The following is a 25,016-nucleotide window of genomic DNA, read 5'->3' on the forward strand; positions in this document are numbered from 1 at the left end:
TATCAGTCTGATGTGTTTGCCTTGGAAATTGAGTTGGAATTTTTCCATTATATATTTTGACGTTGGTTCTTTACTCATTCTAACATGATAGACACAATCGATGACATTGAGAGGTTCTTCTCTGGTAATAGCTACATAGGGAAGTGAATTTCTCCTTATTTTTGTCATATTTTTTCTTTATATCTGAATTTTCTATTCTTATTTCATATAATATGTTCCCATGGCTTTATCTCAGCTCATCTATATTTTATAATTATGGGAATTATTTTCTTCATAATATAAGTATTCAAAATTATAGCCATAGTATTTATTAAGCAAATTGTTGATGGTTCAGTGCTGTTTTCTCTACTTCAACCTGATTGGGGATATACTTTCATGTTAATGAGTCCTATAGTGATTTTTTGTTCTCAGTATTAACTTGATACACTAATAATTTAATTCCCATCAATTCAGTTGTTTTTTTGTCCGTACTCACTCTTGATGATTTTTTTAATCCATCATGCTGATATTTGCTTATATATCAGTAGCTTTCATCCCTACAGTTGTGTTTGTATCTTTTGTGATAATTCCATATGTCATATGTTTATAAAATCTTCTACCAATATTTCAATAATTTCACTAAATTTGAGATAAATTATTGAGGGAATTATGGTCCTTTGGGGGCATTACTTTTGGCTTGATTTTTCATGATCTTTTCTTTCTCTGTTATGATTGTCATAAATGCCTCTTTTAGTTTACTTTGGGCTTTTATAAATTTAGAAAATTTATTACTCTCAAGGATAGCAAATCCCCAGAATCACAGACCAAAATATCTGCTTTTAGATAGGTCCATAATGATTTTGCTAATCAGAACATGGCCATGATTGGTTAGTATATTATTTACACAAGACCATACAGTGTTTCCCTCTGAAAACATTGAACTCCTTAACTCATATGATGTAAGAACTGAAATGTAGCATCTTTTGAAAATTAAATCTACCATTAGGATGGAGGGAGGTTTCTCAATCTCCATAGTTGGAAATTAGATATGGAGACTTCAGAGGGATATACGTCCCCAGAAACAAGAGAAAATATTATCACATTTTCTCTATGTGGGTCATAAATATGCAAAATCTAAGTATGTAATTTTTATGTTTCTATGTGAGCATGTGTATGTATATGTATATTTCTATAGGAGAGCATGTGCATGCATATATGATTGTATACATTTGTGTGTGCATAGATGTGTATGTATGTGGATATGTGTATCTATGTGTGTATAACTGTGGTGTATATGTGCATATATGTACATATATGTGTGTGTATATTTTTATGTATGTGTATGTATGTCATGAGTATTTGTGTGTGTGTGTGTGTGTGTGTGTGTATGTGTAAGAAAGAGAAAAGTAAGAGATGGAATAGAGGAAGAAAGCATATCATAAAAGTTAAGGGGAAAGGGTAAATTTAGCACATGTGGTCAAAAATATGATATACTATAAAGCCATTGTTTTTATGAAAATTGTATACAGTGAATTAACATCTGTAAAGAATTTTAAGAAGCAGTAAAATTACTCAGAGGATGAAGATACTGAATACCAACCCTAATGTCAGAACCTAAACAACAACAACAAAAAAAAAATCAGTCCAAATTGTCTTCTGACTTCCATAAAATATGTACAGCTACAATGCAGACAAACACACAGAAACACAAACACACACTCACCTGCACACAGGAAAAGGTAATGAACTAATTACAATGAAATAAAAGTTAAAACAATTTATGAAAAAAGAGAAGCAAAAACCAGAAATGGACACAAGAAGTAAGAAAACCCTTTAGAGGCTAGAAAAAGCAAGAAACAAATTCTGTTTCCAGAGAGCCGAGACAAAATGGAATTTGCCATCATCATCACTCAGACCAAAGAGACTTATATTAGATACTGGGACTCTAGAATATAACTCTCTCACATTCAAGCAAATTGTTACAGATAGAAAAGGACTATAGTAACGATTTCTTTTCTGCATGTTCTTAAAGAGGTTTTACATAGCAAAGGACAAAAAGGATTTTTGAACCCTTTGTTTTTGCTGGACTTTGCAAACTTTTTCATTAGTGTTTTAGGCACACTGGCTCTCATTTAGAAGGAGGAAGTATGCAAATCCAGGGCTATGTGTGGTGCAGGCAGCTGGTGAGTGTCTCAAGGAGGTTTGTGTAGGAAGCTGAAGCACTGTGGGAGGAGTACTATAAAGCTGCTGACAGTAATAAACTGCCAGGTCTTCAGCCTGCACACTGCTGATGGTCAGAGTGAAATCTGCCCCAGATCCACTGCCTGTGAAGCGATCAGGGACACCAGATGCTCTAGTGGAGGCATAGTATATCAGCAGTTTAGGAGATTGCCCTGGTTTCTTCTGGTACCAGGCCAAGTAGTTCTTTTGATCTTTACTATATAAAAGACTCTGGCTGGACTTGCAGCTCATAGTGACCTTCTCTCCTGCTGACACAGCCAGGGAGGATGGAGACTGAGTCATCACAATGTCCCCAGAAGTACCTGAAATAATAAATAGAGAGTGAACATGCATACATACACATAGATTATAATAACAATTGAAATTTGTCATTTAAATAACCTTATAATGTCATATTGTCAGAGTATCATTACATAAGAAATATTATACTCTTGCACACAATGAAAATTTCTTATATATAAAGATGTGACTATGAAATGATAATAATACTTTTGAATTTCTCACCAGACACCCATAGCAACATCAACATTAGGACCTGGGACTGTAACTCCATCTTGTTCCTCCTGCCTTTGTGATGCTGCTCAGTTCTCACTGGTTTATAAATTGTGAACAGCTGAGCTATCCTTAAGGGACCCATGCAAATCAGTCAGTAATACAAAATCAAAAGACTGGGCAGTTTGTGTGAGAATGGGTGGTATAAATCAACGGCTAAAATACCATCACAGAGAGTACGGGCATTCACTGAAACATAATATCTATCAGATCAACAGAAATGTCCTGAGTACTCTTGGGTTAAAATGCAAGAAATATTTTTGAATCAGTTGACTTCTGCAAAAACTTTAGGACAGCTATCAAAGACTGACAGTCCCAAACAATTTATAATATATACCCAGAAAATCACAACAACAAAGGAAACATAAAATAAAATAAGGGTGTATGGTGGACACACAGAAAGAAAATGCATAAAAAAGAGGAAATTAATGCTAAATTTGTTCAGTATCTCACATCTGCAAAGCCACTGAGGTCTATGAACAGTGTCTCACTTCTGTTTCAAAGCTAAACATGGAACAGGGATGAAAAGAGAAACTCAGAATTCATTCTGTAGTAATCCTGTGAGACATTAATTTAGTCCTGGGACCTAAGAAGCTTCAGTTTTGAAGCAAAGGTAAATCCAGAATAAAATAATACGTCTTTTTCCTACAATTCCATAAAACTGAAAAGGGGCTCTAAATTTGGAGACTGGAAAGTGAAAGACACATCCAGATTTCTCCATGAAATCATGACTGTAGACAAACATAGCCAAAAGTATTTATTTCGGAACTGCATATTATAGGGTAATTTTGAAATGAGCCGTATTGAAACTGAGTGATAATGGTCTTTCTGACAAGGTAAACATATTAGAAAAATACTCTCCAGAAGGGGGGAGTGCATCTTTCTTATAGCAAGCCACAATCTTACAAAATTCAATAAACCACAGCATCATAGATTGCTGTCATCCAAAGCAAAGAAAAATGTTTGAGTATGAGCGAAAATAAATTGAAATATCAAAAACCAAAGAACCTTGCAAGATCAGATTAAAGAATCATATATGTATATAAGGGGTCACACACCCATACACATACACACACTCATATATATGAAATAAATGATATACCTGGTATTATGAATAAAGTACAAGAAATCAAAGGAAAAAAATGGAAAGGAGTGGAGATTCACATCTGTAATCCCAGAAATGGTGAGATAGAAACAGCAGGATCATGAATTTGAGGTCTTTCTGGGATATGCAGTAACTTCTAGGCCAGTCTAGTCTATGCATGGAGACAATCTTTCAACATGTGTATCATTAGTCAATGGAGTTCCAAGGAGGGTTATGGTACTATCTATCCAAAATGTTAATATTTTTACATTAACTAAGAATTTTGAAGAAAATCAAATATGTATTTAACCGATATGCATTTTATTTTATTTTCTATTAAATATATAATTTTAAACATCAAAATTTCGAGAATAAACCATTAAATTATGCCTGACAAGCATATTCAGATCTCCTCTGTAAACTGTTTAACACATGATTATATGAGAGAGACAATAGTATGGTGGTTACTTGTTAGTTTCATGGTGAAAGATGAAACCTTATTTTCATTTCCCCCTCTCAACATTGAGACCCCATCTAGCTTAGACCTCAGTTGGACCTGTGAATACTGCCACAGTCTCTGTGAGTTCATATGTGCATCAATCCTGTTTGTCTGAAAGATACTTTTCCTCAATGTCATCGATTTCCCCTGGCTCTCAAAATCATTAAAGAATATTAAAAGATGGGTTAACAGACATGTAGATACATGGGAGCTAGGTATCTAGATAGATGATAGATGATAGATAGAAAGAAAGATAGTTAGATAGATAGATAGATAGATAGATAGATAGATAGATAGATAGACAGACAGACAGAAAGATAAATAGATAGAGAGCACAAATGTTACTGTTATAGGATGAAGAGACAAACAATGGTTATTAGAAATGTAGTCCAATGTGTCCAAAACTAAATGTCAAAAAACTAGAATATAGTTGAGGAGTAGGGAGAAAGGAAACAAACAAACAAGCAAACAAATAAACAACATTTCATCAAGAAGCCACAACTAATTTATAGGTATTAACCATTATTTCTTAACCTTATATTACATCAATTCAGCTATAAAGATACAAATGTTATTGAACTAGATTTAAAAACTGTACTCAACAATTTTCTCTAAGAAACAAACCTTGCTGTTAGTGATATTCCATATGAAGAGAGTTAAATGATGGAAGTAAATCTACCAGGAGAGTGGGAACCCAAACCAAGCTGGTTCAGCTCTGCTGATATCTAGTGCAGTAGAATGCAAACCAAAAGTGCTATTAACAAATAAAGAAAGTAATAAAGTTGAGTCACTCAAAGTACATAACAATTACAAATACATGTACACCAAATGATGGGGATTCAGTTAAAGAAACATGAATAGATATATGGTCAGTTATATCAAGATAAAACAGCACAGAGGAATTTTAGCACACCACTCTCATCTGTTGATTGAAAATAAAAATCACCATAGAAACTTTAGAAATAAATGGCAGGAGAAATGAATGTACACAATAGACATCTAAATGGTATCAGACCAATCATGTATACTATACATCATTCTAAGCAGTCCATTGAACCACCTAAAGAACAGACTCTGTTCTAAGTCAGAAAATAAGTTTTAAAAAAGGATAAGAGAATCTAAACTAGAAACTAGCACAGAGAGAAATTACAGGAACTAAATGATTAATTGGAGAAATACAGTAGCCTCTTGTATTATCATTGATTTATAGAGAAGTCATGGAGAAAAATAATTCCTAGAATCAGATGAAAATGACAAAACATCATCCTAGCATATTTGCAATATAGTATGTAATGCTGAGAGGGTATTTTATGGCTTTGAATGCCTGTATTAAAAACACAAAACTCAAATGACCAAATTCAGAGAGATGCCAAATAAGGACCTACCTCAATTCTCTCAATACAGAGAGGTGCCAAATAAGTGACTTACCTCAATTTCTAAAACAATATCAAGCCAAACCCAAAGCAGTAAATGGAAAGAGGTGGTAAATATTAGTGCAGAAATAAATGAAATGAACTATTAAAATAGCAATAAAAACCATACATGAAATTATTCAAGAGCTTCTTCTTTGAAAAGTAGAAGACAACGGCATTCAGTCTAACCCTGAGAAAGAAAGAGATCCAAATTAATAAAATCATAGATAGAAGAGAAGCTCTTGCAAAAGATTCAAGTGAAATCCTTTGTATCATTGGGGGGGGAGTATTTTGAAATCTTATACTTCTCCCCGAACTGAAAAATGTAGAAGAAAAAATGCCAGATATTGTTTGTCTTCCTGTCTGTCTCTCACTCTTTTACCTACAGACAGAAAAAAGAGACACAGAGACAGAGAGAGAAAGATCAATTTCCACAATTAACATTTCCTCTCCTACCTTCTGAAATTCTTGCAAGCTAGATTTAAGAACATGTTAGGAGGAGTGTAATGAAACACCAACTTGAAAAGAATTAGAAAAGTAATATTAAAATTCATTAACTCTCCAAAATCAAGTAACATGTGTGTTGTCAGTATTCAGTTGTATTTTGTAGGAATTTAGGCATCCCTTGTTCTGAATTGCTTTGAAAGGCTGAAACCCTTTGTGCTCATCTCAGTTTTCATCACTGGGAATAAGATAGTGATCACAACATTTGGTCTGACTGGAGGTCATGCTCCATGGGCCTTCTGGAGACAGTCAAGCTGAAATGTAGAGCAGTCAGACTTTGAGGGTGGTGCACAGAGCTTCACTCAGTCCTTTGAATTATGATACTATGTCAGGACATCAGGGACTAAGGTCTTTTTCCCTGTCCAATCTCTGGAAACAGAGACATCTGACTTTCCCTTGCATTGTATACAGTGTTCACCCCTTGTCAATATCTTGAGTTTAGGTGCCATGAAGGAGGAAAATACTTATGAAAGAGCCAACAAACCCAGCCAATTTGTAGTTGGTCTTAAAATACTCTAGGAAATTCTTTGCTAATCCTGAGAGCAGGCATCACTATGAACACCAACCCAGTTTCTTGAGCTGATTTGCATAGTAAGCCAAAGTGCAGATTATACAGAATGTTTTTAAAGGCAGCTTGCCTTTGCCCAAGAAGCAGCCTATAGTCCTGTTCTCAGAGATAGGGTCTGCTCTTCTGCTGTGGGTACTGCTGCTTTGGGTTTCAGGTGAGGTGTGATGGTGTTGGAAATATCCCTTGGGGTCATTGAAGTTTTTCATACTTTGGTGTCCTAATCATTGAAATTTTGGCATTTAATTGATTTTAATTTTCCTTTTCATTTATGAGTTCTCATACTGTAGCTCATACCTCCTGTTATAAATTTCACATACATGATGAGTTTACACTGGGGTGTTTTCACTACATCTGTGACAGCAAGGTGTCTTTATCACTGTAGGATCAACTGGTGACATTGTGCTGACTCAGTCTCCAGCACCTTTTGCCATGTCTTTCAGGCAAAAGGCCACCATCTTCTACAGGACCAGCCAGAGTGTCCCTGAATATGGTGATAATTATATGCATTTGTACCAGCAGAAACCAGGACATTCTCCCAAACTCCTGATCTCTCTTGCATCTATCCTAGTATCTGGGGTCCCTGCCCTGTTCAGTGGCAGTGGGCCACAGACTTCAGCCTCACCATCCATCCTGCGGAGGCTGATGCTGCTGCACCCTACAACTGTTAGCAGATTAAAGAGATTCCTCCAACAGTGCACCAGGTTGGAACAAAAACCTTCTGGGATAACAGGTCACAGGCTCAGTTTCTGAACTGTTTTCCACATTATACATTTTTATTAAACTTGTTCCCAAAAAGGCTGATGCCGTGAAACAGATTTCTTAAAATGATCTATTTGTTTGTCCCATCATGTATGTATGATTTATTACTCACTTATCAACTTGCTTATTTAATAAAGACCTAAATTATTCTATTTTTCAGATATTTTTATGTTCAATAGAGTGAGAAGACAATCATTTTAAACTTACAGGAAGCTTTCCTCAGCCACTCAGAATAAACAGAGCCTTGTGAAAATAAAGGTCATTTAATTGTATTGAAGACAAAAGCTAACATTTTGATCCTAATTTTTTATATGTCACATCTATTTTCTTGTGATTCCCAAATCCCTCTTCAATAGATCACTTATCTAAACATCCTTTAGCTGTCTTGTACTGTTTCACTTCTGGGCTGCATCCCTCTGTTCATTACAGATGCTCATCCATGGTCTTTATCTCATTGGATATTCTTTTTTCTTTCTCCACTATTTACATCTTTATTTTAAATAATATCTTCCACAATGTACCCACATTATCTTCTTGCTTTCATTCACTCTTTGCTATCATCTTTCACAGGGAATTGCAAAACATTATTTTATATACGAAACTGACCTTGAAATCACTATTGACCCAGGACTTGAAACCCTCCTGCCCCTTCACTCTCTCCTTCAAAGTGAGTTTCCTTTGGGCTTCTGTTTCATCCCATGAAGCATGTAAAATCACAACAAAGTGATCCTGAGGAAAGATTTCAGAGTTCATATCTGGCATTTTCATGTATATAGTCTTTAATTAGTTTCATATTGCTGCAGAATAAGTTAATAAAAATGTAGTGACTTATACCCACAACACCTTTAATCTTGGATGGGTTTATCTGTGTCCTCTCAAAGCCTTATAGTCTCCAGTCAAACTATTGTCAAGGATGAATTCTCATCTAAGTACTCAAAATATTTTCTTGTAAGTCCAGTGAAGATGTTGTAACAGCCTCTTTTAAATTTCTGAAATCTTAAAATAGGTTTTCATCAATTTTCCTAATATGACCTTAGCTTATCAAATGCCCTGGCTCATCCATTCATGTGCCAGAATTAAAAGCCTCACCTACCTTGTTCAATAGCTTTTCCAGTTACTGATAAGACCTACAGTAAGGAAATCACCAAGGATATAATATGTTTCAAGTGTAGTACTTTTATGGGACTCTTGGCTGTGAGATTGAATAGGTCTCTGACTCTTGAACCTGCTCTTAGGCCTCTTTTCCTCCTATTTGATTGCATAAATATGATAGTTTCTGCTTCATCTAATTAAATTTTATTTTGTCAGGTTTGGTTGTTATCTCTTAGAAGCCTGTTCCTTTCTGATTAGAGACAGAAAGGGAGTAGACCAGGAGTAGAAGAAATATGGGGAGGATCTGGGTGTAGTAGAGGAAGGGACAATTATACTCAGTATGTCCTATATGAAAATATATTTTATTTTCAATAAATGGCAAAAATCTAAAAATAAAGATATTTGGCTAATCCTAATTTAAATAGAGTCTTTGATCTCTTTAATCCTTTCATAGCTGAGTTAAATTCATAACACCAGGATAAATTCTGCTCATCTCACATGTGAACAGAATGCACATGGAAAACAAGAGAGCCCTAGACCTAGCACAGTGCCTTCCTTATCTCTGATATCACCTGGGTTCAACAGCATTAGCACCCAGGCTATGCATAAATAACCTCATTCTGAAAACAGCTTTCTTCAGTCCTTGAGGTGAAGGTCATTCATGGGGAGATATGAGCAAAAAAACCCAGTGGGCAAACTGTTATGGCAACAACCAATGGGAGGGTGGCTAGTCTATTAGGTAAGCAACAGGTATACACTGCTTTCTATCTAGGATAGGCAGGTGAAAGTAGTGGCAATGAAACACAGTAATGTACTGATACCCATGCCTCAGATGTCAGCACCTTCTCAGGCCATGCCTCCCTGAGAAGATCACATCTTTATAAGTTCTGAATATCCTGGGAGTGTGTAGTTTATCAATTATTCTGGAATAACCATTAAATTAGAAGTTCATCAATTATTATGCCTTCCAACCTACATAAGTAGGAATTGCATAGCAGAGATCTCAGCTCAGGATATTTTAAATTCTAAACTGAAAGGCTGTTAGGCATAAACTACCCCCCCCCCCGTCACTATTTCTTTCCTTCATCTATCTAAATATCCATTTTCTATCTCCCTATTAATCTATCTTGCATCCATTTTTCTTTCTTTCCTTCTTTCCTTCCATCATTCTCTCTCTCTGTCTCTCTTCCTTCCTTTTTCTTTTTCTTGTTCTTTTTCTTTTTCTTTGTTTCTTTGTTTCTTTCTTTCTTTCTTTCTTTCTTTGTTTCTTTCTTTCTTTTTTTCTTTTTTTATTTCTGTCTGTCTTTCTTTCTTTGAACTTAACTATTTCTATCTATCTATCATCTATCTATCTATCTATTTGTCTATCATCTATCTATCATCTCTATCTATTTATCTATCTATCTATCATCATCTATCTATCTATCTATCTATCTATCTATCTATCTTTCTATCTATCATCTATCATCTATCTAGATACCTAGCTCCCATGTATCTACATGTCTGTTAACCCATCTTTTAATATTCTTTAATGATTTTGAGAGCCAGGGGAAATCAATGACATTGAGGAAAAGTATCTTCCAGACAAACAGGATTGATGCGCATATGAACTCACAGAGACTGTGGCAGTATTCACAGGTCCAACTGAGGTCTAATCTAGATGGGGTCTCAATGTTGAGAGGGGGAAATGAAAATAAGGTCAGGCAGGTGTCACACCCACCCTCGCCTGCAAGGAGGACGCAACACCAGGGAGTTTCTTCCTTCTTATGGTTTATTTCAGGAACCTTGAATTAAGCTTATTTCTTCTTTTGGCGGCCCCCAACTCTCTCCCTTCCCGACCTCTTATAGCCTACTCAGCCCCGTCTGCCAAGAGAGATAGCCAGCTGCTTCCTCATTGGTGAACTAAGTGAGTTCTTCATTAGCATGTAAGTGTGATAACAAATACAGCACACTGCGCATGTACTAAAGTAATTTACTACCAGGGAGCTGCATCTAGCCAGCGCCATCTTGTAATATAGATGAACAAAAGGTGGCTTACTACAGTGAACTATTTAGTTTCATTGGAGGGTGTTGACAATGGATAGAGATAGGGGCTATGAGGTAGATCAAGACCATGGTATGGTTAATGAAAATGGCCTGTACTGACCTCCATTCCTCATTGGTCTTTTGAACTCTGAATAATGGGTTGTTACAGAATCTGTTTCATAATTTCTAGACCTTGTAACTTTAGGTTGTCTATCATAACTTCCTATCCACTATACGCTTCCAATATTGAAAAATAATGTGTTTAATTATGGAAGAAGTGGGGTGCTTGAGATGAATCTGGACTAGTATGTTACAGTGTAAAGATCCTGTAAGATTTTCTCTGAGTCACACAAAGAGCTTAATTATTTTGTTTCAATGAATGGCAAGTAAAGAACATCACATGTAGCCATGAGAATAACAGTGGGTTTTTTTTGTTTTTTTTTTGTTGTTTTTTTTTTTTTTTTTTTTTTTTTTTTAGACAAGGATGTCTCTTCTTAGAGGAGTTGAGCTCCTTGATCTCTCATGGTGTACTAAGAGACAGAAAAGGCTCAGAGTGGAAAAATGAACTGTACTTAAACTTCAGATTCTAGAAGGAGGTTTATCTCCCTTCCTTGAAGCTTCTTGGTGGTCATGGAAGTTTGAGCATTAAATACTAGCAAGGACAGTCTTAGAGCTTTCAGCTCATTGCACCTTCCCTTACTTGCACAAGAAGTCTTCTCAAAAGCCCATGTTTGTCCTTAAATCTATTAGTTTCACATGGAACCATGAGAATAATAGTGGTAATTTTTTAGACAAAAATATCTCTTCCTAGCAGAGGAGTTGAGCTGTTTTGTCTTTCACAGGATACTAAGAGAAAGAAAAGGCTCAGACTAGAGAAACAAACTGTACCTTAGCTATGGCTTCTAGATGGAGGTTTATCTCCCTTTCCTAAAGCCCTAATTAGCTTCAGAGACCATCCAGGGATCCATAGCCCTGTGTGACTGTGAGGCCACTACAAGATCTGTCACCTTTTTCTTACTTCTCCTTTCTTTTTGCTGCATTCCCTCTTTATATCTATTATAAAAAGACAAGACAGTGATTGTCAGATTATCTTCAGTATATTTTAATGCAATTACTAGTTTTTGCGGCATTCCTCTAATGAATGATCCTGAAGCACTTACAGATGCATCCTTTTGAATCAGTTCCCCTGATATAAATTCTAGAATCAGAAAGAAGTGTTGGATTAACACATCTCTTCCTTTTCAAGGAAGGCTGCAGGATTTTTCACAGGACATTGTTGTGTGACAGGACTATTTCTGATCAAACACACATTTAGGCACCCCACACAGGGAGGCTATAAAAGATCATAGTGCATATATCAACATAATCTAACATTATAAATTAATGAATTTTACTGGTGTTACTTAGAGGAGTTTGGGTTAGGGGTTACTTAAAGGAGAAGAAATGACTCAAAGACATCTATAGCACCAAAGATTACTCCTGCATGGTGACATTTCAGAAATGCTGGTGAATGTTACACATTGCACAGCTTAAAGGGAGTTCAATAGTCTGAACAGTGTTCTAAGTGGCTAAGTGACTAGAAGTAAACCTCTTCTAGGCAGTTCAGCTGGCTGCTGCTTCTTTCAAGCAACTTGTCTGGTCTTGGCATTTCAACTGACGATTGATTTGTTTATTCTGAGAAGGAAGAGCCTAGTAAATCTATTAACTAGGTAGAGTCATCTGAAAGTCTTCTAAAATAAGGATTAATCTGATTTAAATCCTTCAAAACAGAATTCACTCTGGTGAGCAAAATTTACTTGTAATTTCCATTAAGGGAAAAGTTAAGCTGGGTGAGCACTTAATAGTGATTGACTAGATGAATTGGCCCTCAGAGTTGAATCTGGAAATAGTGGGTAGGACAGCTTGGGATGAGCAAATGAAGGATTCCTGTCTGTTATTTTCACAGAGGGGTGTTTATACACTAGCAATATAGTACTGGGGGAAACTAGAAAAGTAGATTCCATGTAACAGTGTCTAGAGAAGTTTGAATCTTCCTAGAAGAATATATACATATATGTATACACATACACACATATATATGTGTGTATATATATATATCTATATATATACACACACACACACACACACACACACACACACACACACATACAATGGAGATGTCAGACTATGTCCCAAACTAACGCCTATATAGATGGCCATATTTCTCCATTTTCCAGGTTATAGCCAGGAAAAGCCAAAGTACATGAAAATACTAAGAATTTCTCCCTTATGATTGATGGTGCAAGGAATCCTATTTTCTCAGCAGGCCAGAGAATCACAAGCTGATGAGGGCTCATTGACCAACTGAAAATAAGATGTTATTAACATCTGTCTTTCAAATGTAATGATTGCTGAACTTAAGTCTTGAGTGCATGGCAATCATCACTCATGCTCAAGCAGGATCAAGTAAGCAGGAATAGCTGTTCTCACCTGCACCAAACTTGTGATTCTTTCTACCTGTGTTCCATCCTTATGCTTTCTCTATGTTTAGGGCTGACTGACTGCATCCTATATAGGGCCCCAGGCCAACTCATAAATTCCTGGAGCTGGAAAATGGCATCTGGTGCTAGAGGTTTCTTAGTTAAGACCTCTATTGCTTTAAGGAGACACCACAATCAGCGCAACTCTTATAATGAAAAGCATTTAATTGTGGTTGTCATACAGTTCAGATATTTAGTCCATTATTGTCATTGCAGAAAGCATAGCAGTTCTACATGAGTTCTCCATCTGGATTGGTGGGCAACTCAAAAATGGTGAATGAGCCACTGGGGCTATGCTGAGATTCTGAAACCTCAAAGCCGACCACTAGTGACATATGTCCTCAAACAATGTCACATGTGCTCCAACAAGGCCACATATCTTAATGCATTCAAATGAATTCACTCCTTATTAGCCTGTGGGGAACATTTTTATCCAAACCACTGAAACAGGAATATTAGTTTAAGGGAAATAATAGTCTGTGGTGAGGGGTTTGGCTTTTGGCATCATATGCCTGTCCCTTTTAGACACAGAAGTTCTTTATGGCCCTATCTGTTCATCTCCTCAGAGTAAAGATCTATACATTTATCTAAACAGAGAACCAGGAAATTAAACATATTGTCCTATGTATTTAGGTAAAAATACAATATCATTTAAGAACTTCTCACCATGTACAAAGACTCTCTTTGGTCTACTACCAGTCAGGAAAAGCAGTCTTGTTTGAAGGTCCTCTCAAGGAATGATGCTGCCCATGGAATGTTTCTAGTTTTGTGTCCAGGTTTCAGTAAAAGAGAGATTTCCATTTGTGGTTCCTTGCTAGAGTTTTATGACTCAACGACAAAAAATTAATAAATAAATCTATTATGAAGAACTTAATTTGGGAACAGACACGGAGATAGAAACATTGGAACTAAACCCTAAGAATAATTGTGGAATATTTCTAAGAAACTTTAGTAAGATATTTGTGAGTGTAAACTAATAAAATCCCTTAAAAAATAAAAGCACTGGAAGGAGAATGTAAGCCTACATCTGTGAGGCTAACCCACCATTATCTACTCAATGTTCTTTTGAGTTTAAATGAGTAATTTCAAAGCTAGCATTAAGTTTACCATTGTCATAGGGCAAAGCAGTTAGTCAATGTATAAAGGTACCTAATTAAGAAATGGTAGATCAGGGGGCCTAGTGCTTCCTGCTGTTGCAGAAGATCCCAAATTGGTTCTCAGTACCCACACCAACTAATTTAAACATCATGTAACTCTAGCTCAATGGGATCTGATGCCCCTTTATGACTGCTATGGGCACAAATTCATGCACATACCCCTTCCCCTACACACATATATACACAATTTAAAATAAAATGTATAATTAAAAGGAACAAAATAGTACAACAGGCTGGCAAGATTGATCAGCTGGTACCAGGAAAGGCACTTACAGCAATCCTAATGACCTGTGTTCGATTCCAGATGCACCTGATAGAAAAACGAACTCCTGTAGGTCATCCTCTGGGTTACACACACACTCTCTCTCTCTCTCTCTCTCTCTCTCTCTCTCTCTCTCTCTCTCTCTCTCTCTCTCTCACACACACACACACACACACACACATACACACACACACACCACAACACAACACAATCAATATATTTAGTTAATATTATGTTTCTAGTAATGTAATTTATATTCGTTTTCAATACAAAACATATAGAAATAAAACAGTAAATCCTAAGTGATAAGAAAGTCAAATGAGGAATGTGAGAGTGGGGGAATATGTGGGGCATAAAACCATGCCAGGAAGTTTGGTAAGGTAGAGCAAGCCAAGACAGAGACTCGGTGGGCACACACCTGAGGTAGTGACTCCGAGCTCCCTGCCAGACTCCTTCCTGACTTGAAACACATGCCAGGCTTTTCACATCAGAGACATAACCTGTGGTCACATAGGCCCAAAATAAAATTCTCCATGCTAATGAGGTACCTACAGGCCAAGAGGACATAGCAGTAAGTTTCCCTTCTTAGACATTCCTCCCTGCAAAAGGCATTTAATCTCAGGCCTGCCCAGAGAAGTGGGATATGGTTTTACACATCCATTTTCCAACATGAAAGTAAACTGTTTGGAATCTTGAGCTTTCTCTTTTCACCAAGATCTGCCATGGGGAGCTATCCACAGCCTAATCTCCTATAGGTGTCTCTGCTCTCCCAGCCACAACTGCCACCAAGCCTGCTGCTGCCAAGCTAAGGACAATCATCCCTGTGAGACAAGCTGCAGTTCCCCCCCCCCAGCCCACTGAGTTAGATGTTCCCAGCCTGTGACTCCCTGACTCTACTCTGCTCTTCTGGAACTTCTAGCAGCGCCTGGATGTCCAAGAGTCTAAGAGTCCATGGTCTCTGCCTTGCAACTGGCCCGGGGTCCCCCGAACCAGCTCTACCTTTTCCAAGTCTCAGACTATGCTTTACCCAGCACTTCCATACAGCCCAGCACCCTACTGCTGCCACAGAGTGGGATAAGCAGAGTCAAACTCCCCAAGTTCTGCTTCCACAGGTGGCTGTGCCCAGTAGCTGAGTAGACATAGGCCAACAACCCTTCAGGAATATGCAGAGAGAAGGTGAGAAGGAGAAAGGTAAAGAAGGGGACAATCATCCAAAAATAATGTATGTTAATAAAAATTTAAATGAATAAATAACAATTAGGAAACAATCATAAAGGTCTTTATTTTGTTGGGTGATAATTAAATCATAAAGCATATAGGATGGGGCACACATGCATATCAGTGTATAACAGCTTGTTTCATAATTTAGTATAATTCCCGAATATGCCTAGAGCTCTCTAGTGAGATATCAGAGAATGAGGGAAAGCTGAGATGTCTGAGCCACAGTAACAATCAACCCCAAGAGGTTTTCCTTAACCCTAGAGCAGTGTGGAAAGAAATGCCTTATTCTGCTCACAGTAATATCTCCCAGCATCATAGGCCTCCAGAGGAAAGATCGTGAAGAGGAACTCTGGCCCAAACCCACTGACACTGAACATCACAGAGATTTCAGACTCTATATTAGTACATAGATCAGGAGTTTGGGAGGCTGATTTCTGTTGATATAAGTGCATATAATTATTGCTTTATTTTTTTTGTCCCCATTATATCCTAGAATGATAAAGTACACAAATTGGAGATAAACTCAAAGTACTCCAAAGTTAGACCACTGAACCTCGTAACAATAATAGCTATCACAAACCATAATTATTAATAACCCCAAACCAATAAACTAGTGGTATGATCCCAATACAGTAGATGATCCCAACATCTCTGTATTGTCTCCCCTGGAACCCAGAGCAGTAACATCCACAGTGAAACTGATCCCATCTCTAAGAGCCAGAATAGAAGCTGCTTTCCCAGCACTGACAAGGGGCAAATTTAATATGCATTGAACAGCCTGGACCATTGAGTATTGATTCAAAATGCAAATCAACTCAGACATGCTTAGGTTAATGCTTGAAAAAACACCAGCTCTTGTTTTACTCACTGGGAGTTGGATAGCTTCCCTAGAGAATCTTAACACAAATGAAGGTATTTTGCAGCCTGGTGTATCACATATTCACCCCCCTTGCATCTTTAAGGCATTGTACAGGAGAGTGAATGCTCTACTATAAAAGTTTTGAGTGTTTCCAGAATATGTTTGTGTCTCAAAAATTATGTGTTTTTCAAGCAACGATGCTATTTGCATAGTGATTCTTGGCAAGAACACAAAGCATTTTGATCATATAAAAATGTGAAATGATTTCAAATTGAATGGGAACTGGCACCATTCAGTAGCCTCTAGGAAATATCTATTAATATTAGCAAAAGCTAAGAACCCGAGGGCCATGAAAACTGAATGCAGCTTCAATCAGGCAACACTCACAATCAGTTGCACTCACCTGGGCTCTTTCCTTTCTTTGAGGCATTAGAGATGGAACTCAGAGCCTCACACATACTAAGGCAAAGACTCTACCACTGAGCCACGCCCCCAGCCTTCCACTGGAGGATTCTAGGCAGAGGCTCTACCACTGAGCCACGCCCCCAGCCCCTTCTTGGAGGCCCCCAGCGTCCTTCCCTGCCCCACACCCCCCTGTCTGGCCACAGTCTAGCGGCCTGAAGCCCCAGGTGCCAACTCACTGCGGACCGAACAAGCAGCAGTCCAGGGCGCCTCCCTGGAAAGCCCGCCTGATCCCTCACCTGCTGACCGCACCATGGAGCCAGGAGCCAGGAAACTCACGTCAGGGCACAGTCACAAGCCCTAGTCCTCAGTCTAGGCAGCCGGCAAGCGCCGTGGCCGCTGGATGAAGCCCGGGAGTGCTGGGGAACCCTCTCGGGACCTGCGGCGACGCCAGGCAGATCTGACCCGCCTCCCTCAGTCCGCGCGGCTCAGAGGAGCACGCCTGGCTGACCTGAACGCGCCTGGGACAACTGTGCGTGGCTCTGATAAATGTTCCTGGTCAACAGGAACGCACCAGAGGCGGGGCTTCTTGCGGAGGGTTTTTCCTGGGTACCTCAAGGTGTGCAGTAATGGTGGAAGCCTCATTGCTGCTGCTGGCTTCCTTAGGAGGTGCAAAAAATGCCAGGAGCTCGGTGTGCATTCACCTGATGATCCAGCGCCTACCTATTTCTTTCTATGCCTCCTGTGCTCTTCCTTGGAGAGATCTTGCATCCTGTCAGTGAACTTCACCTGAACCCTATCATCTGAAGAATGACCTTTAAAAGAAACTCGCCTGCCCTTTGCGTTCTTAAAAAGGCTGTCTGCAAAGACCACTTTCTTCTATGGGATTTATTTATTTGCTTGTGTATATATTTGGGAGGAGGGCGTGAGACAGGGTTTCTTTATGTACCCTGACTGTCCTGGAAATCATGCTGTAGATCAGGCAGGCCTGGAACTCAGAAATCCTCCTGCCTCTGCCTGCCTCTGCCTCTGCCTCTGCCTCTGCCTCTGCCTCTGCCTCTGCCTCTGCCTCTGCCTCTGCCTCTGCCTCTGCCTCTGCCTCTGCCTCTGCCTCTGCCTCTGCCTCTGCCTCTGCCTCTGCCTCTGCCTCTGCCTCTGCCTCTGCCTCTGCCTCTGCCTCTGCCTCTGAAGATGGCTTCCTATAGGATTTAGATTTCAGGATGCTCCTTATTCTACTCACAGCAAGGTCAGGCATATACTTTCTAAATACCCAGTCTTTGTCCCATAAATGATTTGCAGTACTGCTTGTAATCACTATGTGGTAAATACCAGCTGTTCTGACATACCATTTTTAGAAAAGTGTTATCCTCTCCAGGCTCCCACAATTTCAGACCCTCAGTCTGAGCCAGGAAGCATACACTCCCGTTCTTGCCACTCAAGAAAGCACATTGATCTTGGAATAAACAAAATGTCTCTGATTTTTTTTTTCATTTAATTGGTATTGGCTTTGATTTGTACCAAACAGTCCTGGAGACACCAATACAATTTGATTGTAAACAAACAGTCCTGCAGCAGTTAGAGAAAACACAGACCCACTTCTGCCTCCCAACCCCACCTCATATTTGGTGCTTCTTCTTGTGCTTCGGTTCAGAAAGGTGATAGTCTGTCTCAGCAATAGCCAAGCTGAGGCAGGAGGACCAACGGTGTGGGGCCAGTATGGGATAGGATACATACTGAGACCATATTGTTATTATTATTTTTTTAAAGGGAAAAAAAAAGGTTTTTGGTTTTGGTTTGGGTTTGGGTTTTTGTTTTGGTTTTGGTTTTGGATTTTTTTTTTTTGGTGCCAATTTAAATGGTTTTATTATTTCATGTTACTTTGTTATTTTCGGGTTCCTGTGCAACAATGCTACACCCTCTGCTTAGACTGAATTAATCCACCTCTTCAATGATGGGGCCTGAAGAAGCACTGCCATATGGAGGAGCTTCACCACAAGGGAAGCCACCAGGCATTCCTCCAGGCATGCCACCAGCACTGTGGTACAGCTTAGTAACAACAGCGTTGCAGACTTTCTCCAGTTCTTTCTGCTGATGCTCAAATCCTTCCTTCTCTGCAGTCTGGTTCTTATCAAGCCAGCTGATGATTTCATTGCACTTATCAATAATCTTCTGTTTGTCCTTATCGTTGATCTTGCCTGGAAGTTTCCCATTTTCAACAGTTGCTTTCATGTTGAGGGCATAGGACTCCAGAGAGTTCTTGGAGGAAGCCTTATCTCTCTGCTTCTCATCCTCAACTTTGTACTTCTCAGGTCCTTGGACCATGTGCTCAATATCCTCGTTACTCAAGTGGCCCTTGTCATTGTGTCTATGTGAACAAGCAGATTTACCATTCTACTATTCTACCATTTAAAATCTAATATGGGTCCCACAATACTCCCTTGAAGACAGAGAAATCATCCCACTGGGCCCTACTTAAAGTGTGGAGCACCAAGCTCTCAATTTCCATTTTATTTTTCCTTATTCTTTTTCTTTTTTTTTTATTCGATATAATTTATTTACATTTCAAATGATTTCCCCTTTTCTAGCCCCCCCACTCCCCGAAAGTCCCGTAAGCCCCCTTCTCTTCCCCTGTCCTCCCATCCACCCCTTCCCACTTCCCCGTTCTGGTTTTGCCGAATACTGTTTCACTGAGTCTTTCCAGAACCAGGGGCCACTCCTCCTTTCTTCTTGTACCTCATTTGATGTGTGGATTATGTTTTGGGTATTCCAGTTTTCTAGGTTAATATCCACTTATTAGTGAGTGCATACCATGATTCACCTTTTGAGTCTGGGTTACCTCACTGAGTATGATATTCTCTAGCTCCATCCATTTGCCTAAGAATTTCATGAATTCATTGTTTCTAATGGCTGAATAGTACTCCATTGTGTAGATAAACCACATTTTTTGCATCGACTCTTCTGTTGAGGGATACCTGGGTTCTTTCCAGCATCTGGCAATTATAAATAGGACTGCTATGAACATAGTAGAACATGTATCCTTATTACATGGTGGGGAGTCTTCTGGGTATATGCCCAGGAGTGGTATAGCAGGATCTTCTGGAAGTGAGGTGCCCTGTTTTCGGAGGAACCGCCAGACTGATTTCCAGAGTGGTTGTACCAATTTGCAACCCCACCAGCAGTGGAGGAGTGTTCCTCTTTCTCCACACCCTCTCCAACACCTGCTGTCTCCTGAATTTTTAATCTTAGCCATTCTGACTGGTGTAAGATGAAATCTTAGGGTTGTTTTGATTTGCATTTCCCTAATGACTAATGAAGTTGAGCGTTTTTTAAGATGCTTCTCCGCCAACCGAAGTTCTTCAGGTGAGAATTCTTTGTTTAATTCTGTACCCCATTTTTTAATAGGGTTGTTTGGTTTTCTGGAGTCTAACTTCTTGAGTTCTTTATATATATTGGATATTAGCCCTCTATCTGATGTAGGATTGGTGAAGATCTTTTCCCAATTTGTTGGTTGCCGATTTGTCCTCTTGATTGTGTCCTTTGCCTTACAGAAACTTTGTAATTTTATGAGGTCCCATTTGTCAATTCGTGCTCTTAGAGCATAAGCTATTGGTGTTCTGTTCAGAAACTTTCTCCCTGTACCGATGTCCTCAAGGGTCTTCCCCAGTTTCTTTTCTATTAGCTTCAGAGTGTCTGGCTTTATGTGGAGGTCCTTGATCCATTTGGATTTGAGCTTAGTACAAGGAGACAAGGATGGATCAATTCGCATTCTTCTGCATGCTGACCTCCAGTTGAACCAGCACCATTTGTTGAAAAGGCTATCTTTTTTCCATTGGATGTTTTCAGCCTCTTTGTGAGGATCAAGTGGCCATAGGTGTGTGGGTTCATTTCTGGATCTTCAATCCTGTTCCATTGATCCTCCTGTCTGTCACTGTACCAATACCATGCAGTTTTTAACACTATTGCTCTGTAGTATTGCTTGAGGTCAGGGATACTGATTTCCCCCAGATTTTCTTTTGTTGCTGAGAATAGTTTTAGCTATCCTGGGTTTTTTGTTGTTCCAGATGAATTTGATAATTGCTCTTTCTAACTCTGTGAAGAATTGAGTTGGGATTTTGATGGGTATTGCATTGAATCTGTATAGTGCTTTAGGCAAAATGGCCATTTTAACTATATTGATTCTACCGATCCATGAGCATGGGAGGTTTTCCCATTTTTTGAGGTCTTCTTCCATTTCCTTCTTCAGAGTCTTGAAGTTCTTGTCATACAGATCTTTCACATGTTTGGTAAGAGTCACCCCAAGATACTTTATACTGTTTGAGGCTATTGTGAAGGGGGTCATTTCCCTAATTTCTTTCTCAGCCTGCTTATCCTTTGAGTATAGGAAGGCCACTGATTTGCTTCAGTTGATTTTATAACCTGCCACTTTGCTGAAGTTGTTTGTCAGCTGTAGGAGCTCTCTAGTGGAGTTCTTTGGGTCACTTAGGTAGACTATCATGTCGTCTGCAAATAATGATAGTTTGACTTCTTCCTTTCCAATTTGTATCCCTTTGACCTCCTTATGTTGTCGAATTGCCAGAGCTAGTACCTCAAGTACAATATTGAAAAGATAAGGAGAAAGGGGGCAGCCTTGTCTGGTCCCTGATTTCAGTGGGATTGCTTCAAGTTTCTCTCCATTTAGTTTGATGCTGGCTACCGGTTTGCTGTATATTGCTTTTACTATGTTTAGGTATGGGCCTTGAATTCCTGTTCTCTCCAAGACTTTAAGCATGAAGGGATGCTGAATTTTGTCAAATGCTTTTTCAGCATCCAATGAAATGACCATGTGGTTTTGTTCTTTGAGTTTGTTTATGTAGTGGATTGTATTGATGGATTTCCATATATTGAACCAACCCTGCATTCCCGGGATAAAGCCTACTTGATCATGGTGGATGATCGTTTTGATGTGTTCTTGGATTCGGTTGGCAAGAATTTTATTGAGTATTTTTGCATCGATGTTCATAAGGGAAATTGGTCTGAAGTTCTCTTTCTTTGTTGGATCTTTGTGTGGCTTTGGTATCAGCGTAATTGTGGCTTCGTAGAAGGAATTGGGTAGTGTTCCTTCTGTTTCTATTTTGTGGAATAGTTTGAAGAGTATTGGTGTTAACTCTTCTTTGAAGGTCTGGTAGAATTCTGCACTGAAGCCATCTGGTCCTGTGCTTTTTTTGGTTGGAAGACTTTCTATGACTCCTTCTATTTCTTTAGGCATTATGGGACTGTTTAGATGGTCTAGTTGGTCCTGATTTAATTTTGGTATTTGGTATCTGTCAAGGAAATTGTCCATTTCCTACAGATTCTCCAGTTGTGTTGAGTACAGGCTCTTGTAGTAGGATCTCATGATTTTTTGGATTTCCTCATTTTCTGTTGTTATCTCTCCCTTTTCATTTCTAAGTTTGTTAATTTGGATACTTTCTCTGTGCCCTTTGGTCAGTCTGGCTAAGGGTTTATCTATCTTGTTGATTTTCTCAAAGAACCAGCTCCTGGTTTTGTTGATTTTTTGTATGGTTCTCTTTGTTTCTACTTGATTGATTTCGGCCCTGAGTTTGATGATTTCCTGCCTTCTACTCCTCCTGGGCGAAATAGCTTCTAGATGTGTCCATAAAGAATGTATAAATGTGTATGAGAATATTTGTATGAATGTGTGCATGAATGTGTGTGTGTGTGTGCATATTTGCTTTGTGTAAAAGTTTTTGTTTTTACAAGCAGGACTCTTTTCTGTATCAATAAAAGTTAATTGCTCCTAGCCCCTCTCTTGCCTAGCAAATGGGAGGCAAGGCTTTAAGCAAGAGAGAAAGGAGTCTTAACAACTAATCCTTTACTTAATCCCCTACTGTTTAACAACAGGGCATTAAGTGCCTGAGGCCTGCCACTTCTGGCCTCAGTATAATTGAGACAATGACAGGTAAAATATATAAAGCAATCTTTACTCTCCAAGAACCACGTTCTGTGATCTCCCTCACATCTTCGCCAATGCTATTCCTCTCCCGCTGCCTCCCAGAGAGGGCCCAAACAAGGCTAAGCTCCCTGCACATGTATACATAGCTGTGGGGTCATCCACTGAAGAATTGAGAATGTATTAGGAGCCAAAGTTGTAAAGAAACTCCCTCAACATCCATCAAGAACTTCTCAACTAGGGGAATACCTTCAGCATTCATGCTGAAATTTTTTATGGTACTTTCATTTTTTATTGGTAATTTTATTTATTTACATTTCCAATGTTATCTCCCTTCCTGGTCTCCCTTCTGCAAACCCCCCATGCCATCCCCCACCCCTTTGCCTCTAAGAGAGTGCTCCCATAACCACCCATTTCCACCTCACCCTTCTAGTATCCCCCTTACACTTGGGCCCACAGGACCAAGGGCCTCCCCTCCCATTGATGCCAAATAAGGAACATCCTCTTCTATATATGTGGCTGGAGCCATGGATCCCTCAATGTGTACTTTTTGGTTGGTGGTTTATTTCCCCTGGGAGCTCCGGGGGAATCAGTTGATAGTGTTGTAGTTCCTATGTGGTTGCATTCCCCTTTTGCTCCTTCACTTCCTCCCCTAAATCTTCCATTGGATTCCCTGGGCTCAGTCCAATGGTTGGCTATATGTGCAACTGTATTGGTCAGGCTTGCAAAAAGCTTCTCAGGAGACAGCTATATCAGGTTCCTGTCAGCATGCCTGTCTTGGCATCAGCAATAGTATCTGGGCTTAGTGTCTGCATATGGGATGGATCCCCAGGTGGAGCAGTCTCTGAATGGTCTTTCCTTCATCCTCTGCTCCACTCTTTGTCCTGCATTTCCTTTAGATAGAAAAAATTCTGGGTTTACATTTTTGACATGGGTGGATGGCCCCATCTAGGGCCCTGCCTGAACTCTGGATATGGTCTGTATAGGTTCTCTCTCCCCTTTTTTGGGTATTTCAGTCAATGACATCATCATTGGGTCCTGGGTGCCTCTTGCTTTCTTGGCATCTGGGAAATGATATTCCTAGGTTTTTACCTGCCACAAATAGATGGTAAGATCATATGACAAAGATGCCAAACTTTTTGATTCGGTATTATAGATCCCTCTGGGACAATAATTTACAGGGAGGTAACCCATGCCTTGCACTAAAATAATTTTTAATAAGTCATGTCTTCTTGGAGCAAACTTTCTCACCAAATTGGGCTATTTCTTGCAACCTTCAACTTTAAAGATATTTTGAATTAGCCTGTAAACTATTAAGACTGATGTTTTGGATAGCCCAGCACTACCACTCCTTTCCCCAACACATCTTTTCTCATTTCTACCTAAGCATCTGGCTCCCAGCATTTATCCCGCCCAGATTTTTCATATCATAAATGTCCTAGATCTCCTCATATTATTTTTTAAACATGAATTGCAAGACATTATGTTTCTAGGTAGTGTTCTCATGTAGCCTCTGGCCCTTCATTTCCATATTCCATCCCTCCATTACCTGATAGAAGAACTTTTCCTCCACCAATGTCCCTTTCTGATCCCAATTAAACTATATATGCTACTATTTTTCTTCCTAAAATGAAAGCCTCACAAATAGTCCATTTGTACTTTCCTAGAAGCCATGATGATGACACTAAAATGACAGTTTACTTCTAGTATCCTAAGGTCATGGGAAGATGTGGGTTTTGTAGGATGGGGCCTGGGTGACATCACTCAGTATATTTTCTTTCATTTTATCCATGCATTTAAAAATTCATAATTTCATTTTATTTTGTCTGAGTAATATTAAATTGTGCATTTACATTAGAAAGTGTTGATTTGGTAGGCATGTAGTTTGATGAAATTTCCTACTTATTGTCAATAGAGCAGCAGTGAACATAAATGTGAAGGTATGTCTGTTA

The 25,016-nt window shown here is 39.0% G+C and overlaps 1 long non-coding RNA gene and 1 gene segment (V, D, J or C); both read right to left on the bottom strand.

Annotated features, from left to right (window-relative positions):
* The window catches only part of LOC127677182 (uncharacterized), a 326,506-nt gene that overhangs the window by 206,928 nt on the left and 94,562 nt on the right, over positions 1–25,016 (bottom strand). The window lies entirely within an intron of this gene.
* Positions 1,812–2,840, bottom strand: LOC127677141 (immunoglobulin kappa variable 4-1-like). The segment is given in 2 exon segments: positions 1,812–2,522; positions 2,725–2,840. Coding segments are annotated over 2 exon segments (480 nt in total).

Source organism: Apodemus sylvaticus, chromosome 2 (genome assembly GCF_947179515.1).
Source record: "Apodemus sylvaticus chromosome 2, mApoSyl1.1, whole genome shotgun sequence".
In the NCBI taxonomy this organism is placed as follows: domain Eukaryota; kingdom Metazoa; phylum Chordata; class Mammalia; order Rodentia; family Muridae; genus Apodemus; species Apodemus sylvaticus.